At 42.3% G+C, this 19,935-nt stretch overlaps 1 protein-coding gene across 3 annotated transcripts; it reads left to right on the forward strand.

The window, feature by feature from the left end:
• Positions 1-108: 108 nt before the first annotated feature.
• On the forward strand, positions 109-19,894 carry SNAPC4 (small nuclear RNA activating complex polypeptide 4). Of its 3 annotated transcripts, none has more exons than XM_069771103.1 (23): positions 109-410; positions 1,417-1,457; positions 2,522-2,680; positions 3,191-3,316; positions 4,265-4,343; positions 4,956-5,037; positions 5,896-6,000; positions 6,603-6,675; positions 6,988-7,152; positions 7,388-7,535; positions 8,541-8,647; positions 8,934-9,028; positions 9,759-9,853; positions 10,484-10,569; positions 11,290-11,682; positions 12,745-12,834; positions 13,057-13,300; positions 13,406-13,476; positions 13,784-13,882; positions 14,131-14,158; positions 14,814-16,924; positions 18,290-18,405; positions 19,367-19,894. In XM_069771103.1, the coding sequence occupies exons 1-23, from the start codon at positions 221-223 to the stop codon at positions 19,434-19,436; spliced, it is 4,773 nt and encodes a 1,590-aa protein (XP_069627204.1). In that variant the 5' UTR covers positions 109-220; the 3' UTR covers positions 19,437-19,894. The 3 variants fall into 3 exon arrangements, with proteins under 3 accessions (XP_069627204.1, XP_069627206.1, XP_069627205.1); XM_069771105.1 differs by having other exon boundaries at positions 110-410; positions 18,290-18,424; XM_069771104.1 differs by having other exon boundaries at positions 111-410; positions 18,290-18,420.
• The last annotated feature ends 41 nt before the right edge of the window (positions 19,895-19,935 follow it).

Below are 19,935 nucleotides of genomic sequence, written 5' to 3' on the forward strand. Positions count from 1 at the left end.
GAGGGGAGCCGGGACCCGGCAGCGCCCTGTCGCCGACCACGTGCGTCAGTCCCGCCCCGCCGCGGCATCGGCGGCGCTCTCGATTGGCGGGGAGGTTGTCACGTGCGGAGGGGGTCAGCTGACCGAGGTGCCCAGCCGTGATTGGGCGGAGGGAGAGGGGGCGGGCCCCGCGGCAAGGCCGTGCGGCCCAGGCCGGGGAGGCGGCAGCGGCGCCGCAGCCATGTCCCGCTGGCCGGGCCCGGCCGGGGCTCGCCGCCCCTCCGGCGCTGAGGCCGCGCTGTCCCCCGGGGCCCTCGACCTGAACGCGAAACGGGAGAAGATCCGGCGGGAGATCGAGGAGCTGGAGCGGAGCCTGGAGCCCGGCGGGGCCGGCATCGAGGTGGCCGTGTCCGATTCCAGCCTCAGCTCCGGTACGGCGGGGCGCGGGTTCGGCCCTCTCCGACCTCCCCCGGTGCTTCTGCATTAAGTTACTGCTCTGGCTGTTGAGATGCGTGTCGGGAGAGAGGCTCGCGTGGGGTTTTTATATTAACCCCACCGTTTCTGCCGAGCGCTGCGCCCAGAGGGTGCTGGGAGCGAATTTTGGAGGACTTGAGGCGAGGTGTCTCCTCGAGGCTTTCCTTAGCAAGCGTCCTTGCGGGAGAAGCCTCTTGTACCGGTGTTTTGCATATTTTCATGATGAAACTAGCGGGGAAGGTTGAGAGCGCCATCACACCTTCTGATGGAGGTTTCTAGTCGGGGAGGGTGGTAACGCGCTGATTCATGAAAGGTAACAGCACACCAAGTATTGCCGATAGTTAAACCACAGCCGCTTCCACACCGTGTGAATGGACAACACAAACTCTCCTGTGTGAGCCGCTCCATTTGGCAGCCTGCCTTGTGCCTCCTAAAATTGATTTTTTTTCAAAGCAGAGAGGGGGTGGTAATAGTTTGTGTATCTATACCTATGGTGGCTGTCACAGTCGCTTCATCCACCTGTGTTTTGATCACACAAGTCTGAATAAGGTATGCCAGAAGTCTGTAGCCACGCTGAATGCAAAACCAAATATTGCTGAAGAGTGTGGAAGGGCTGTGAGGTAATTTCAAAGTGTATGGGTTCTATTGGGTTGGAATGTTCACTTGGCTGCACACTGGAGCCTGTAATTTGCCATGATGTATAGGACCAAGATGCAGCTTGATTGTTGCGGTAGTTATCAGGAGCTGCTCTTTTTTCCTACTCTAGAACAATAAAGTGCATCTGTGGAGTATAACTAAATATCATTTTTATTTGACAGTGTTGGCAGTATTCAAAAACTCTAATGGTCATGTCAAATACTATGTGGTGCTTTATTCTGTATGCTTTAATGGAAAAGTCTTTTGTTTTGAAGCTTTTTTTTATCTCGCTGCAATCAGCATTTTTGTATTTTTGTTGTCTGACAGATGATGATGAAGATGATGACTTGGATTCTCATCCTGAAATGGTAACCATTTTCTCTTTAAGCATATCTTTCCATCTGTCTATTGAAGGCACCAGGAGGAAGGGAAATTTCACTGTGTTCTGGGGAAATCTAGGCAGCTGGCTTGACTCTGAGGCTCGGGAAGGATTAATAATAGACCTGGAAGTTTAGTTATTCCTGCCCGGGACTTTGTTATTCATGTGTAATAGAGAGACTTCTTCATGTGAAAACAAATGACAGGGATCAGAGGCCTCACTGCTCTAGTGCTTGCTGATCTCTGTCACTGGAAACACACCAGCTTCTGGGGAGGTCGCAGAGCAATTGCACATGGGAAAGAAATCATCAGCTTGTGATCAAGAAATCTTTTACTTCTCTGTACCTGAAGAATACTGGATTTGTACATGAGGGGAAAATTACTTCTAAGACTTTTTAGTATTTGGTGTTGTTTTAAACATAGTATTTTTTCAGCCTTCATATAGAAAACATTTAGCAGAGAAATGTCTTAACAGCCGTATAGCACAGGGAAGGAGAAGCCAGCTTGTGAAGACAGATCTGCTGGTGCAGGTTGGACCCAGGTACAGAGCACCTTCATGAAACAGTCAGAGCGCTGCTTTGTGTTTGAAGCATGTGGTAGTAAATCACATAAGGGAAGAATTGCTTCAGTAGAAGCAGAAATGAGGTGGAAATTTGAAGGGGTGGTTCTGAAGTACAGATTTAGCAGGTAAGATAGCTCCAGTGTAAAGTACTACTATTTTGCAGTTTACTTACAGTTTTGCAGTTGATGGCACAAGACCAAGTGTTGGCAGGGTTTGGAGTCGGACTTTGGTTCTATCAAATAGGATTAGGCTGAACTAATGAACAGGGTGAAGGGGAGCTAGGCAAGGCTAGTAATTCTGCCTCTGGGAGCATTCAAAACAACTGCCAGGGAGAGACATGCTGTTATGTGCCTCCAAATCTTTTGAAAATCAGTTTTGTAAGATAATAGAAGTATTGAGTTACAAAAATAATTATGTTACATATGTCCTTTTAAAGTAAGCATTTTTCTCTCTTCTCCCCCTCCCCGCCCCAAATGCCTTGTTTGCTTCAAGGAAATGGAAAGAGAAGATGACAGTAGCGATGATGATATTGAAAGTAGTCTGCCACAGGATCCAGAAACATGTCTCCAGATGAACCATGTGTACCAGGAAGTTATCCAGGAAAAGATTGAGGAAGTCGAGCTTCTCATTGCACAAAACAAAGAACAGCAGGTGAGTGAAACAGGAGTAAAATGTTCATTCCTGTGCTTTTCTGAATTGCCATTTGCCATCTTCCCCTGCCCATCAAGCCCAGTAAAACTTTCTAGGACATTCCTAATCCAGCACAGGTACTAGGGGAATCAGCTGCAGTAGTCATAGTCCCTTATTCATATGCTGGTGCAGTGCTTAGCTTGCTTGGCCAGGAACCAGGTTCATTTTCTTCATGGCAGTTCAAACCAATGATGGTTCCATGCTTTCTTATCACCAAAAATGCTATCACTAGGGTACTTTATATCTTATATTTTAGCTTGTAGTAGCAAGTTAGGTTTTTTTAATCATCTGCAGCGTCCTGTACAAACTTAGGAAGTTACAAATCCTGTCTTTAACATGTACACTGATTTACAGTCTGTTGCTGCAAATTTGAACCCTGCCTGGGGTGTTTGTGGTGGCTCAGCCGCTGCCCTCTGAAATTAGGAATTTGAAGGAGACACTGATACCATTTAATTAATTCTTGTATTGCAGAAGGAAATCATGTGCGAGCTTGGTGGTCCAAAAATAGCAAAGGCAGGAGATGGTAGAAATCTACCAGCGAATGTATTTTTGGGTCATTTTATGAAGCCATACTTCAAGGATAAAACAACAGGAATTGTAAGTAAATGTAACTAGGTTACCTACTGATATGTCTTTCAATGATAGATTTAAATTGTAACTATGTTAAAACTGTGTTACATTTCAACCCTGTAACTGTGAATGTCACTCCTCAGTTTGAAACCTTTTTTTTCCCCTCACTTGTTGCTTACTTACCCTCTTTTGGAAATGTTTGTTCAACCCATGTCTGACTGATGTCTGAAAGTGAGTTCTGAGGAGTGGCATTCCAGCCATGGGGCACTTGAACATTCTTGGTTTTAACTTAATTTCGATTGTTTGTCTTCATCTCCACAACGCAATTCCAGCCATGGGGCACTTGAACATTCTTGGTTTTAACTTAATTTTGATTGTTTGTTTTCATCTCCATGATGCAATTCCATGCTGTTGTTTAAAGTACTCGTTGAAATCTTATTGTCTTTGAAACAGGAGTTTTCTGAGGCAAGTGTCATGACTTTTTTCATGTGTTTTTAAAGGGTTGTGAGCAAAATATCTTGACATTTTGTTGTAGCTGTCAACTGTCACCATACATATATTAATATAATATTCAAACAATTTCTGGTAATTTTTCTATTAAATCCTACCCAAATTGGTAGTACATCTTAAGTAGGTATAAACGTGCATAATACGTGTCCCCATGTTCAAAATGGTTCTTTAAGCAACTGTCAGCTAATGTGAGCAGGCCTGGCGCTGAGCTGAGAATGCGCTGTGTAACCGTGGACAAACTTATTTGCCTGAAGTATCTCTATTTGTATTTGTTTTCTTACATCTTCTGATGTATCTGTGAGCTAGTGCTAATAAAGGTAACTTAGCAGTTTGAATGTGACAATTTGCACAAGTTTGAGTTACCGGTCTTTTTTTAGCAGTTCATGCTAGAGTTCTAAGAAGAAAAGGCAATTTTTCTGTGTATCTGACTCTTCCAATGTATCTAACCCTTCTAATCTTCATTAGGGCCCGCCTTCCAATGAAGATGCCAAGGAAAAAGCAGCTCAGGGCATAAAATCCTTTGAACAACTGCTGTCAACAAAGTGTAAGTAACTATGTGCTCTTCAGTGTTCTATAAGAGCTATAACAAATGTATATATTCATATTGTTAGTTCCCCCCATTTGCAATTAAACATCAACATTTCTGGTATTTCATACTTGACTCTACAAAAAAAAGTAGTTAAGTAAACGGGATGCTCTGTAAATTGTTTCATCGAGTGATTAATGACTTGCTTCTTTCATTTGCATTTGTTTTGATGTGTCATATAACAACTCCTGTGAGCGCTCCAAAACTGAATGAGATCATGCAAAGGTAGTGCTCAGATGAGAGAAGTTCAAGGGACACTTGACAGCTCTAGATAGTTACAAACACCTGGGTGATGATCTTTATTGAGATCTCTTTGGAACTAAAACTGAGCAAGAGGCTGTGACTTGCCCAGGTCAGACATGACATCAATCATTTTGGTGGAGAATACAGTCAATTTACCTAGCCTCTGGTAGCCGCTTTGCCCAACAAAATTGTGTAGCTAATGAAGATGAACTATTATGAAGACTTGGGGGGTACTTTAAGAGTGATATTGAAAGCAGTGGATCTCTCTTTTTCTTGGCAGTGGTTTTGCACCAGTGTCTGAATGCTCAATTACCTTGTTTTGTCTAGGGAAAAGCAGAGAGAAGACATTATTGCAGAAATCGGTAGTAAGTGACCGCTTGCAGCGCCTGCTTCAGCCAAAGCTACTGAAGTAAGTACTGTGCAAAAGTCGTCTTTCTCCTGATGAGAACATTATATATGAAGGAAGGACAGGATATATGTGGAGATTCTACCTTCCTTCAGCGAGTTCTCGTGTTAACTGTTTGCAGTTCGGTAAGGTTACAAAACAGAGCAGAGATACTTTGACTGTCACTGTCGGTCCTGGGATAGTGGCTCTGTGAATTTACAGCAGTGATCCTCAAACTCCCCTGTCCTGTGGGCACCAGTGCAGAGGATGACACTGTTGTAGGTAGCAGCATCTTTTGTTCTTTGTTGACACCTATATTATCTGTGTGTGCACGTTGTACCGAAGGGCCTTGGACTGCAGTGCTCTGACCATAAGCAAGAGTTACAGCATTTGGGTTGGGTTCTAAACGCTTGATTGGGTATGTGGCAGGTGGAGAGGTTTTGTTTTGTATTGTGGCATTTTATAGCCATCTATTTCTTCCCATTGACACAATGGTATAACTTAAAATAGTCTACAGGGCTTGAAGCTGAAATTGTGATATGTAGCAAGTCATAATGGTATATCCAGCGAGAGATTTCTGTGCCTGGAGCTGGTATGGTCTTTGTTGCTGTTGCAGCAACCATCAGTTCTCTCTGTAAATACCGAAGTGATTAATCTGAGACCTGTTCTGGGTCAATGATTTGCATTTGGGGGGCAAAAATCGGACAATGAGTGTGTCATGTGGGAAAACATAGAAGAACAACAGTTTTGTGTACTGTGGAAATAAACTTGAAGGAAAGAATGATACTGACAGGGAAACCATCTTTGCCATATGTCTTCTGATGCCGTTGACCTCATTCACATCTAGTCATAGTAAGTAATGATAAAATTTTTTTTGAACAGGATGAGTTATTGGAATCAGAAACTGGAGAAAGTCAAGACTGAAATGGAGAAACAGATCTTGGAAAAGCAAATCAAAGAAGTGGAGCGAGAAATAGAGGCAATTAAGTGAGAAGTCTTCTTTTTATGTTCTTCGTGAAAATGAAAGTCTATTCTTGGAGTTTACCTCTTCTTGGAAGTTCCCTCCTTCCTTGAGCACTTATGGATGTGACATTTGGAGAAATCTTTATTTGTGTTGGCTTGCAAAAAATTAAGTGCTGTTCAAACTCTGCAGAGCTCTCATCTCCACAGTTCTTTACTAAGAATTGTGTTTTGGGTCTTGATACACAAATGTAGTATCTATACCCAATATAGAGGTGCTGTTTTAAATAGTTCTTGATTTAGCAACAAAGAAACAGAGTGGTCTGAAATTTTTAGTGTTTTGAGCTTTTGCTCATTAGGGTGTCTAGAGCAATGTATTTTGATACTGCATTAATGGTTTCTCCTGCTAAACCAACATCATCTTGTAGGGAACTCTTTTTCAAGGAGAAACGTTGGTTTGGGCAAAGTTACTATGTTAAAGAGCCTGATGCTTTTAGGTAGTAAGTGTTCAGTTCTTGTGGAAGTCAGTAACAGGTGGGAGGAACAAGATGAAGGAATATCAGGAAGACAAAGTGACTGTGTAATTAACCATTTAATGGGGTTCTTTCTCTTTGTACCATCTGCTTTAGCCAACTCCCAGAAAGTGACTTGTTGGGAAACAGATTTGATGAGCATGACTGGGAGAAAATTTCAAACATCCATGTAAGTTGGGAGATCAGCTGTTTTATTACTTCACATATCTGTGTCTCTTCTCTTGAGAATTACCTGACCTGGTCTAGTTTGCATCCACTGTTCCCATCGTGAATTTCTTGAAGTTGACTGTGATCGTAACTTGGCAAGCACAGAAGTACTGAAAATTTGATGTTATTGGTTCAATTTGATTATTTAATTCTGGAAGACTTAGCACTAAGACATACCTGGAAAGCAAAATATATTCCTTGTATTGGTGTTCCTGTCTGTCCAGGTGTTCAGTCCCAGCTACAAGACAAAAAAGATTTTTGATGTTTCTTTTAGTTTGATGGACAACGTAGCGCAGAAGAACTGAGGAAGTTTTGGCAAAATTGGGAGCATCCAAGCATCAACAAAAAGGAATGGACTGAGGAGGAAATAGAGAGGCTAAAGAAGATAGCTGCTAAACATGGTTATCTGGACTGGCAGACTATAGCCCAGGAGTTGGGGGTAAGGTCTTCTGAGATCAGAAACAAGAGGTGAAAAGTCAGTTAATTCTGACTTAACTGTGCCTCATGTCACTTTTTGGAAAATGACATTAATGTTAATTCATTGTTAATTAATGCTTTTCTGAGAAGTGTTCAAGAACAGTACCAAAAAAGTTTGGTACTTTAGCCTTGCCCTCTTGCTTTTTATACTTATAAATATCCAGTTTTCTGAGTAGCTCTGTTTTCATTGTATTAAGACAAACAGGACACCTTTCCAGTGCTTGCAGAAGTATCAAGTCTATAACAAAGATTTGAAAAGGAAAGAATGGACCAAAGCTGAAGATCAGATGCTTTTAGATCTTGTTCAGGAGATGAGAGTAGGAAGTCATATCCCATACAAGAAAAGTAAGTGACCTACAAGTCAAAATTTCTTCCATTCACCCATAATCGTTATTTTTTTCATTTTCCCAGGCTTATGTCTGTTAATGTTTCTGCATACTAGAGTACCCACCCAGCCTGCTCCAATTCAAGGAATTAATGAAGTTTTATTTCCTATGAATGTTTTCATTTCCAGGATAGTCACAGTTCTATGTTTTCACCTTACCTTTCTAGCCTGTGATCTAGACAGGGCACAACAGTGCTGTGGCTCATCTTAAACAACAGATGTACCTGTTTCTAAAAATGCCTTGTTGGCGAGCTGAATGAAAGAGGATCGTTGTTTTCCCTCTCTTTCTATTTGGTGGGAGCAGTAATATATGTCTTTCCTGTAACTACCTGGAAGTTTCATTGTATCAGCAAGAGCTTAGTAGCTCTTGGAACCTTTATACATCTTTGAAATTTGGTTGAAACTGGCTGAGAGTTATTAATAAGTACCGATGGTTGTGTGAGCTTTGTTTCTTATAAAAACATCATCAGGGTTCTTCCCTAGAAAGCCAGTATTCATTCATGGCCAGCTGTTTTCGCAGTTTTCAGTGCTGTGACCACTTTTCTAGGGCCGCCTTTTCTAGGGCGTCAGTACTGCTGTCTCTATTCCTCAGAAGTGTGGGAGGCAGTATGAGAATAGTAACCAAGTATCTGGGGTCCTAAATCCAAGCCTGTGCGTATAACATGTGGTATGTTGAACCTGTCAGATGTGTATTGGAGCTGAAACCTTTGCTAGTTCTCTGTTGTTGCAGGATGGATTGTTGGGTCATTAAGTGTCTCGTATGGATAATGCCATTACAAATAGTAACATTTTGTGTATGCCATGCTCTTTTTCAATTCTTGTTGTGTACCATTGTTTAAGTATTTAAGCTGAGATTTAAATGCTGCTTACGGTGATCCACTGTTTGGAAATATCTCAGTTACAATGTAAGTAAAGGAAGAAATGCTGTTTGCAACTGACTTTAAAATACACCTTTGCATTTCTAGTTGCTTATTACATGGAAGGAAGAGATTCTGCTCAGCTGATTTACCGATGGACAAAGAGCGTGGACCCCAGTTTGAAGAAAGGACCCTGGACACCAGAGGAAGATGCTGTAAGCCCTGTTCTCTGATGCCTAGAATTGCAGGGTGCAAAAAGTGGGAAGGTTAGACTGTTGAGATACTGCATGGCTATATACATCTGAGCTGTAACAGTGGCACAAAGGAATGTAAAACGGATCGAGGTGGCCAGTTTACAAGTCAAGAGGGCTTAGAAGCTCCTAAATGCTTTTGCCCAGGGATTTACAACACAGTGGAAACAAATATGTCTGCTTCTGTCTCAGGTCTGTTAAGATTGTTACTGATGAGGATTTCAACTCTTGATTTGTCTGATTAACATAGATGCTGTTGGCTGCAGTTAAGAAGTATGGAGAGCGTGACTGGTATAAAATTCGGACAGAAGTGCCAGGGAGGAGCGATGCTCAGTGCAGAGATCGGTAAGTATGCTGAATGTAGCAACTGTGATTTCAAGTTCATTACACAGAGCCAAGATGCAACTTATTTTACAGATATGTTTGATTTGCTTAAATCAGTGTCACCTTAAGGACTGTTTTGTAAAAAGTGATTATGGTCTATATATAGTCGCTAACATTATCTCCACATAACCCTGCATTTGTAGTTACAGAAGTCAAAAAGTTGAAATTGAGTTTAACAGAGAGAACAGACCATTGTTGCCTGTGGCGTGCTACTCCTTCAGTTTACTTGTCTGTGGGTTAGCAGAAGTTGGGAGAGATGTTGTTCAAAATAAAGCAAAGGGGTCATTGAAGATGAACGAGCGCATGTTGGGAGGGAAGGTTGTCATCCATGTATTGTCTGTGCATCTGTGAAAATAATCTAGTTAGTGACTTCCTGTAACTGAACACCAATGAGGTGGTGAGCAATTTTCAGCCTCAGACTCAACTTCAGGAGATGCAGAGTACGGTATGTCCTAATTTCAGTGACCTGTTTTACAGCCGCTTGTTGTAATTCTTAATCATGTGGCCTGATATTTTTGAGAGCAAAGTGACTGTAGCTGTGCTGTATTAAGGGAGTAGGGATGGGACCTTTTACAAACAGGAAAGATGGATAAGGAATGCTGGATTTGTTCAGCCTCAAGAGTGTGTGGTGATGATCAGAACTGTACAAGCAGAATTGAATGTTCCTTACTTTAATGTTTTCATTTTGAAGGTACTTAAAGGCATTGCACTGTGATGTAAAGAAAGGCAAGTGGAGTTTAAAGGAAGAGGAGCAGCTAATTGAACTGGTTCAAAAGCATGGCCTGGGTAAGTGTTTCTGTGGCTTAATCTTTAGAAACTTAGAGAAGTAAATATTGCTAAGGAATTTATCATTTAAGTTTTCTCCTCTTTTATTTTAAGCCCCAGAGCTGATACTAGCAGGCTCTGCTTTGTACTGATGATTGCAACCTTCCTTATATGGTGTGGTCTGTTCCTGGAAATTCGGTTATTGAGGGATTGCATAATAAAGAGTTCTATAGCTGTGTTAGCAAGGTGTCAGAGCTGTGACAGTTTAGAGGGGTGAGTTCCCCTCTAAACAGCCTGTGAAAGAGGTCTCTTATTTTCTCTAAGAAAAGTTTCCTTAACAAATAGAAGCTTCTCAGCATTCGGTTTAAGCTTTCTTCTAAGTGCTCTTTTACTGCTGCAAGGGAGTATGTAGTTCTGCTAGGGTTTTAATCACTGATTCATTTATGGTAGTTTCTAACTTGAGCTGAGTGTATAGGAGTGCAAAGTCTGATCGAAGAACTCTAATGAGTATTAAGGTTTTGAGATCCATTCATATAGTTACTCTGTCTCATACAAGGAAACATATAATATGTGTATAACATTCTGCATTGAAAAGGCCTGTCACTCAGTTTGTTGCATTAACAGGTATGCTCTACTCTGCATCCTTTTTAGGTCACTGGAGTAAAATAGCTTCTGAATTGCCACATCGAACTGGCTCCCAATGTCTAAGCAAGTGGAAACTCATGATTGGGTCCAAGGTATTGTACAAAATTCTGCTGTGTCACTGTCCCATCTCTTTAATTAAGATTCTCTAAACTAAAAGCAAAAACCTGTGAAATCAATACAAAAATTGACATTGATTTCACAAAAGCAAGATTTTGTCGTGGATGTTCATGGTCTAATTTTTCATGTGTTAAAGTAGCCTTTGTTCTGAAGGTCTGAAGTTAATTTGCTATATATTCGTGTATTACCCAGAATTTTCTTTATTACCTTGAAGTGCCTGTAAGGATTGAATATACCTAATTTTTCATGTACATACCTCATGAGTTGCCAGTTTTGGTACCAGGCACTCCAGACATTCTGGCTGCTTAAGACCGTGTTAAAGGTACAGTCTTGTTTCCATTGGCAAAGCACCTGCCCTAGGGAAGGATTCATGGAAACCTGAATGTGTCAAGGTGGGGCAACTGTAGTTAGTTTGTACTTCTGTGTGGACCAGTTCTTAACACAAGCCCCTATCTGTAGCTTTTTCTTTGCATACAGGAATCTAAACCAGTAAAAAAGCTGGGTCCAAAGACAATGGTCAGTTGTACTGGATTTAGTTAATCTTAGCAGAAGTAAAGCAGATCTATCCATTGGAAGCCAGACCTTACTGGTAGGACACTGCCCCATGAAACTTTTTAACTTAGTGGTTTTGAGAGATTTGCAAGTCAAGGCTGAGCGCTGGCTAAAATTTGTCTGTGCTTTTTTTGACTGAGAAGAAAAGATCTAGGCCAACAAAACGCCGACACGTGCAAGAGAGTTCCAGCTCTTCAGAGAGTAGCAGTGAAGACATAGAACTGGACTTAGCAGACAGTTCAGAGGAGGAGACGACAAGCAAGGAGGAGTGTGCATTTCCCAGTATTGATTTGTGGATACCAACACGGACAAATACACAGGAGTCAAACAAAGGAAGATACCAAACTCCATCCCTTTTCTGTCCTGTGAGTGCTGATGCAAAGACCGGTAGCAGTGAAGTTCCAAGTGCAACGTGTGATGGAGCCGAGGACAGAGTTGCTGATAAATCGTCAGAGTTGAACACCCTCCTAAGGGGCATTGCACGTCCACATTCAACGGACACCATTGTGAAGAATCCAGCAGAAGTAATGAACAAGGTGAATCCTGGGATTCTCAGTCTGTTCTTGATGGGATTGGTGCTTAGATCAGAAGTGACTGGGAAGTGCAGTTGCTGTAGTAAAGAGAGTATGTGATGAGTAGATGGCAAAATCTTTTTTGCGCCTCTGTTGGCTGCTTTCTCACTATGCCATTGGGGGGTGCTGTTGGAAACTGAGCTGTGGGATTAAACAGAAATTTCTAGCACTGCCTCCCCATGCATTACCTAGAAAATAGCTGTGTTCCTTCCTACATGTAGTTTCACAGAAACAAAACTTTTTTTAGATCTCATAAAGCAGAATTGTCCAGTGAATTGTGGCGTCTCTCTACCCTGGTGACTAGGGCATATTGGCTTAGAATTTGGAAGAATTAAGTTACTTATACATCTGTATCTGATTCTGAACTGGATTTTCACCCCAGATAAGGTACTGAAACAGTACAAACCCTCCTAGCACATTTTTGCAGAAAGATACTCCTTAGCAAAACATTAAATATCTAAATCGCTATTTAAGTTCACGTAAGCAAAATTGTTCTGACTTTTGTGTTAAGAATTGCACATGTGCCCTAAACTGCGGGGCCAATTGCACCAATGACAAGTTTGTTGGTTACAGAAGAGGTGTGTTCATGGGGGTTATGGTATGCAAGGGTTGTAAGTGCTTATCTGGCATAATCAGTCTTAATTTTGATTACTCATACAGCATTATTTTACTAGCAGAAGTTTAGAGGAGAGTCAGTGGCATTTCCAAACCTCTTCCTGTACATTCCTTTGTACTGTTAAGCCAAAAAATATAAAGAGAATCATTCAATAAATTCTGACCCTCAGTGTGGCTTTTTGTAGCTACCTCACACAAAGGCTTTTACAAAGTAGATATTTGGTATTGTGACAATGCACAAGGTTTAAAAGATAAGGTAAATGTCTGCACTTAGGGGCTGATTTCATTTAATAAGATACTTTCAACAGCAGGAATATTGAAAACTTTTGTACCTTCTGTGTATAGTCAGTGCAAGTAATTTTCTGAGAGATACTTTCCCTTTCATATTTTTTTGTATGCTTTCATATTAAGGCTTCCAGATGTGGAAAGCAAGTGCTACGGGTTACCCTGGAGAATGTGAGAAGAGTATTAAGAAATAACACATGCTTTCAGAGGAAACTTGTAAGTGCCTCTTCTGTCTTGTCTGCTCTTGTGATGTGAGCACTGCCAGGCCGTATTTAGTGGGAAATGTCTTTTGATAGAATCACATACCTTCTTGCACTGTAGTCACAAGAGGAAAGGCTCATAATTTTTTTTTCATAACTGCCCCATGAATAGTTTGTCCTGGGACTAATTTTGGTAGAACCTTCCTAATTGGAACTCTATGTATTTGTTCATGCACAGCAATCAAAGATACTAAAACCTTCTGCCGCTGTTTTAACAAAAACATCTGGAGTTAGTACATCTGTTGGGCAGAAGCTTCAGGGGCTGCAGAACATCACGGAGAAAAGTTACCGTCAAGAGAGAGAGCGTTTGAGAAGAATGAACCTTGACAGAAAGCTTCTAATGGCAGTAACACCCTGGGTGGGCAATGTGCTACTGCCTTGCACCTTGCAAACCGGGAGGATGGCTTTTTATCAGACAAAAGGTAGTGGTGACCCATCAGGGGTAGTACTCTCCTACTTTTTGTCCCTACTTTCTGACATTTTGTAAGTGAACACCCAGCTGATTTTGATGTTGGACTTTTTTCTAGCTGATTCTATTCAAGAGAAGATTAAGTCGGTCAGTCTCGTGAGCACTCCCCTGTTCACGCTTTTCATTCAGGTAGGTTTACTGTCTTAAATTATCCACTTTCAGACAGTGGTAATCTTTATTTCTGTATTTGGTGCTTAAATAAACGGTTAGTCTTTGTTTCTTAAACAAATCATCTAATTGCTGGACTAATCTGACCTCATGGCTTGCATATGATGTTTCTTAAATAAATCCTGCATCCAAAATCTAATACTGTCAGGACTTTTTCTGTAAGTGTAAAAATGTCACCAGAATCTTGCATGTGAAGCCTCTCCAATTCAGTCAGTGGCCCTACCAGAACATTTTTGTTCTCAATCAAACTTTAATTCTCATCTTGCAGCTCTTTCAGATTGATACCAATGGCTGTATGAAGATTATACGCGAGAGAAGGCTAAGGCAGTCAGAGCTTCTTAGAGCTAATGCAAGAAGGCCTCAGCAGGTATTGCACATGGTCTGTTTCTAAGCTTTTCCCACTGAAGTCTTGACTAAAGTAGAGATTTTTCATTGTGTGTGGCCAGTGCTGCTGTTTGTGTGTGTGTGTGTGTGTGTGTGTTACCAATTTGTTTTGGTTCAGAAGCATAATAAAATATATAGGATGTTGGCAGATATGGGTTTGATTGACATCTGTGCTGTTTTAATGATCTTTAGATATCTCAGAAGTATAATTTAATATAATTTTTTTGGCAGGCTTCCCAAAATATGGAGACTTCTTCAGGTACCTACCAGAACATTTATTTTTATGATGTACAAGAACTTTCACTTAATTCATCACCGTTACATTAATGACCAATTTAACTGAAGGAGAACTTTTGGAACAAAACTACATTGTCATGCTCATTTTTGCTAGCTCTTGGATCTTTCAGTTATTGGCTAAATATGTTACCCTTTGGTAAGGACTCGAAAAAATACTGAAAGGCTGGGGGACCAGTGGCACTGGGCCACCAGTTCTGTAGACTATTGCTGTTACGCTTTTCTCCAGCAAGGTGCTGGCTGTAGGCTGTAGTGAACATGCTGGCACCAACCAAAACCCGTTTGTTGTTGTCATCCTGGCTGATGCAAAGTGCCTATGTACAATTCCTTGTGTGCAGTGTTAAGGTACATTCCTAGCCCATCTGTGATTTCTGGGGAAAATTACATCATCACTGAACAAGTGGTAAGCTTGCTGCATCAGAGTTCTCTGGCAGACATCGGGACGGGGCTTGATTAAATCAAGACTATGGTGTTGTAGGAACTCTCACAAACAGGAATTTTGCTACTTCCAGTGCAGGGTGCTTGATGCTTAATAGTTAAGGAATGGCTTTTGAAAATACTGTTCAATCTTTCTAATTTTTTTTTTTTTTTTTTTTTACTTTATTTCCCCTCCTCTATAGGCAATTCATCACAATCTTGTACTCAGAGGAACTCCCGAAGGGGCATACCAAGGAATGCTGTCAAGAGACCTGTTGCCTTAAAAGCAAGGGACACTGCTGCTGCTGTCTTTGAGAGCAGTGCTCCTGCCATGCAGGGAGGTCTTCCAGCCCAAGTGCAAAGACAGAAGCCTAAAACTGTCTCAGAATTACTGAGAGAGAAGCGGCTAAGAGAATCCCGGGCTAAGAAAGCTATGCAGAGGACAGTATTTGTTACCCCACAGATGGTGGTTTCAGGGCCTCTGATAATCCAGCACACACCACAGCAAATCATTCCTTCTGCACAAGCAGGGAGCAAACCTGCAGCAGTTAGTTGTACAAATAGCCAAGTACAGTGTGCACCAGCTCCATTGCCAGCATTTAGTTCTGTTCCAGGTTCAACTTCTACCGCTATTGTGCTTGAAAACCATTCTTCATCAGTGCCAGGAACTGGGGAAAGCCCCGTTTCCTCACAAGGGACGGAACTACAATCCAATAAGGAACTAAAAGAGCAAGCTTTGGAAAGTAGCCTTGAAGGAGGGGTTTTTCCAGGCATGAATCCAGCTGCAGCAGAGAAAGCCCCAAATCAGGGAGGGTGCAATGGTCAGGTCCTAGCTGGTAGCTCAGCTTCAGTAGTGTTGCAAAACCAAGCTTTTGTGCCACATCAGATTACAGTGGTGCCTGTTGGCATTGAGTCTGGCACCAACAAATTGTCTCTTTCTGCACCAGTTACCTGTGAGCTAAATAGTAATGGGCCACAACAGAGGCCAGTCAATCTATTGCCTGCTCTTGTAACGCCACAAACTGGTTCGCATTTGATTCCCAACAGCATACTGCCTTTCACGTGGGTCGTAACGCCACAGGCTTTGCTCCCCACTGCTGTACAAACTGTGGTGGGTGTTCCCCAAGGACTGCCAGCTGCTGCTGTGAGAAGTCAATGTCAGACAACTGTGACTTCCAATGGCAATGTCTCTAGCTTAGGAGTGCCTCCTGTACCAGCTGGAGCAAATACGCCTCACCCCAGCAGTGCAGAGACAAAAGCACCAAGTGCCCAGTTAGCAGAAGGAGTACCTTTGGGAAAGACAGCTAACCATTCCACAATTCTTCAACCTATGACCTCAGCGAGTCCTGGATGCACCACATCCAGCGTTTCTTCTGCAGCATCTGCATGTTCAGATGGCTTCTCCAAGGCTTCTGACTCCTCTGCAGCTCAGACTGTTCTTCCCCCTGATGCACCAACCCTGCATGCTGTGCTGCTGCCCCAAACACAGCTACCTGCAAGCACTCAAGGGTCTGATTCCCAATCCGTGTCAAGTCTCACTAGCTTGGGAAAGAGCCATGACTCTATTACAACAAACGGATCATCTTCCAATCCAAGTATCATCACAAAAGGGATTGTGCTACAGCCAGGAGATCCAGTTCCCCATAACAATGTCCCAAGGAACTCTGATTGCTTTGCTGCACAAGCATCGAAAAATAGACCTATTGCCTCCAAACCTCCGACTATGCAGCCCGCTGACAGTCCACCCCAGCCAACAACTTCCAGTGCAGAAAAGAATCTACTTGACTTTAGCCTGATATCCCTTGAAGATGAGGGGCTAGTGAAGGAGTGGCTGAATGGGAAACAAGGTGTCCAGGTACCATCACTGCAAACCAAGTTGCCTTATTTGCCACCTTTTCTGTGCAACTTGAAAACCCTGTCAAAGCTACTTCTGCAGAAAGCAGCTCTAGAAGAGCAAGCGGCATGTCTTCTGGCTTCTGATGCTGGTCAGGATGAGGGCGCTGGGGTTGATTTGCATGCTATCAAAGAACTGGTGCAGCAGAAACTTGGCGATAACCCTGCTTACCTCCTACTGAAAGCCAGATTCCTAGCAGCCTTTACACTCCCAGCTGTACTAGCAACTCTGCCTCCTCCAAAAGTGACAACAACTCTGTCAGCCAGCAGAAAGCAATATGAAGAGAGCGACGAAGAGGAGTGGCAGAGTGAGAAGGAAGTGTCTGACGAAGAGAGTTGTGAGAATGAATTAACAGGTGTACGGTTGGATTGGACAGTTGGTGATGAGCCTGGAGATAAAGATGCTGATTTACTAAATCAGGTAAAACAGAGGTGCCAGGGACTAAAAGCAGAAAGTTACTGCCAGCTAAATATTGCACTGGAGTCCAGGGTGAAACCCCCACTGTTCTTACGTGTAGCAGAAATTTGGTCCTTTTGAAGAAGCATAGTTTTGCAGCTGATAAAAGGAAAAGCTCTCTAGCTCAGCTGGGAGCCCTTAGTCTTCACAAGAGTAAAAGTCCCATGGTTTTTGTAGCACATTAAACTTGACGTGATAGTTCCCAGAAGTGGGTATCAAAGCTCCTTTCCTCTTACGGTTTATAATCTGCTGCACTGACTCCTGTATTTTTTAAATCAGGCCCTTGTTTTTCATTGTATGTGTCCTTTAAACCCCAGTAATATCAGGGGGATTGTGTACGTTTGCTGCTATTGCCGTTTGAAGTCTTCGTCCTGAATTGTTTTATATGACTAGAGATTATTAGAGTATATGGATCGATGTAGACCATAATGTCAACCTAAATCAGTGTCTGATTTTTGAGCTAAATCCATTACTGCCCAGCACTGTTTCTTACAGAACATGCCAGGAAGCTGTGTAGCTCAGACTTGCATTTCAATTCATTGTGGCTCCAAAATAAACAAACAAAACACTAATGAAGATAAATAAACAAGGTAAATGGCTGTTTCTACAGAAAGATTGCAAAGCTGCCTGAAGATCAGAGCTTTCCCATAGTAAAAGCCAGCAGTTATCTGTTCTGGCTCTGACTTTTGGGTCTAGGCCAAATTCAGTGTAGTTTGAACTGCAAGCAGTTGGTCCAAAAGTCACCAGCAATTCTTCACTGCCTGCTAGCCTTACTGCCAACCTCTCTGTCCTGTGTCATCTTCCACCAGGCTCCCTCCCACTCCTTTTATTAATGCTATAGCCAAGTTGTTTTCCTGGTGCTTTTCAGTGAAAAGTTTGTGGTAGGGGTATGTTTTATGAGAAATCAAAAGCTTGTGTTGACCTGTGTTGTCTGGGGCACTGTCTGGCTCCAGCAGTGAAAGCTAAAGCATCACTTGTGGCAGGCATGCAGCCTCTCTAATGAATGGTTGTGCCCGCAACCTTTGTAACAAACGGTTGTGCCCAGACAGAAACTGCAGCAGGAACTGCTCCAGTTTGGTAGCGGTAGCAGAAGCAGGAAGAAATGCTAGTGTTGGCTGAAGGTTTCGCTCTGAAAACTTTGGGATGTTTTGTGCCTGCTGTGACCTTGGTAATAGAATGTTGTTGTCCCATGCTTAATTTTGAAAATAAATGGAAGATTGTTTTGGAAATCTTTGTGAGCTCCCTAAAATAAAAAGATGGCTGAAGGGGTTCTTTTGCAATTATGCTAGCTCACATGGTGTTGATAAGTCTCTTCTGCTTATGTTGCAGGGCATGGGAGCTGAAGAGAATGCTGCACAGTCTGTTTCGGGCTCCTGCACTGATGTGGCTGATGCCAGTGCTCCTCAAATCAGGAGAAGTGCCCGCTTCAGGAAAAGGAGGAGGATGTGAGAAGGAAATGTGTTAGTAGCTACTCAGTGGATCTTGTATTTCTTGCCTGAGAAGAGAACCTGAAACGCATTTGTCTGTGGTACAGCTTAGACAATGAATCGTGACCCTAGAAAAGGACTGAAATTATCTCAACTTTTGTTCCCATAGGACACAGAGTTCTATAATCACCCATTAATCATAGACTAAGGCTAATACTTTGACATTCGGGGGAGGGAAAGTTGATGTCTGTGTGATAAAATTATATACAAAAGTCATGAAGTTCAAACATTTGGCAGCCTTTTAGTCCATGCTACTGCCTACTTGCATTATACCTAGTTGGTAGCACTCTACAGGCTTGTCTGCTAAAATGAGACTAGTAGAGGTTCATAATTGGTGGGCCAGGAAAGCCTGGGCAGCTACTGCTGAAGAGAGGGTTTGTGTGTGTGAGTGCTAAGCACTTGCAGCAGAAGCTGAAGTAAATCCCTGCTGCAAGTTTGAGCAGGCTGGTGGTAAGATGTCCTTGCTCAGGGTTGTCAAGCAATCCTCTAGATCCTGGGCAGGTAGCATCAGCTCTTTGTGTAGTTTGCCCTCTGTAGCCTGGCTTGTGAGTCTTGAAGTGAAGAATAGTATTAAAAGCTAGTGGGAACCTGGGGCTTAAGACTAGCGGGTACTTCAATGGAGTTTGTCTTCAACACTTCATCTCTGAACAACTTCCCCCTGCCCCCCCATCCCATATGGCTTCATTTCTCTACATGTATTAACAGGACAGCTTCTGTAGGGTACAAGTGTGTGATGGCTTAATATCTGTGGAGGCTTTTGGTGCAATAGACCGAATGAACACGAACGGTGTTTGATTCACATAGTTGTTAGATGAGACTGTTCGGGTTTCTTCTTTAAAATTGGTTTTAGAAACTCCAAAAGGGCAGCTTCTCTATAAAAATGCTGTGACTAATAGGAGTTGTTTGTGCTTTGTTACAGGAGTCACTTGACTGTGGGTCTGCCTTCCTGCGTGGCAGTAGGAGATACTCTTTGCACTATTCACTTTTAACACTTCCAACAAACTGACTAGACGGACCTGGGGGAGAGGAAAATGGCTGGACTGGTTTTCCCATCACCTAACAAAGTCTGCATCTTTAGACAAGTTGCAAAAAATGAAACAAAATGACTGGAGGGAAGTCTTTCAGGCGTAGACCAATTCTGTTCTCTTTCAGACTAGCACCTGCCATAGATGCTGGGGGTCAGGGGAGATTGCTGGAGATCTGGGGAAACCAGCAATGATGGTTATTTATTTCCTTTTTGTGGTAGCCCCTATTTATGTGAATGTTTATCCATGTTCAGAATATGTTGTTCATTGGGTGTTATTTCTTTTTAGTGCTGTGACAGTGGTTTTGCTTGATAGCTAACTGACTGACTACTGCTGAGTAAGCAGCAGATTAATTTTGTATCAAAATGAGTCTTGAGTATTTGTTGAAATACAGATGTTTTATTTTTCTCACTTAAAAATTACTGATGTATTCTGTGTGGTTTTTTTTCTGGTAAATAGTGCT

This window comes from Haliaeetus albicilla, chromosome 26 (genome assembly GCF_947461875.1).
Source record: "Haliaeetus albicilla chromosome 26, bHalAlb1.1, whole genome shotgun sequence".
NCBI classification, from domain to species: domain Eukaryota; kingdom Metazoa; phylum Chordata; class Aves; order Accipitriformes; family Accipitridae; genus Haliaeetus; species Haliaeetus albicilla.

What these genes read in the sequence shown, in the direction of transcription:
- SNAPC4 (XM_069771103.1), top strand. Translation starts at nt 221, where the DNA reads ATGTCCCGCTGGCCGGGCCCGGCCGGGGCTCGCCGCCCCTCCGGCGCT. An exon ending in CTTCAGCCAAAGCTACTGAA is followed by an intron (nt 5,038 to 5,895) that starts GTAAGTACTGTG and finishes TTTTTTGAACAG; the next exon opens with GATGAGTTATTGGAATCAGA. An exon ending in ATGCAAGAAGGCCTCAGCAG is followed by an intron (nt 13,883 to 14,130) that starts GTATTGCACATG and finishes TTTTTTTGGCAG; the next exon opens with GCTTCCCAAAATATGGAGAC.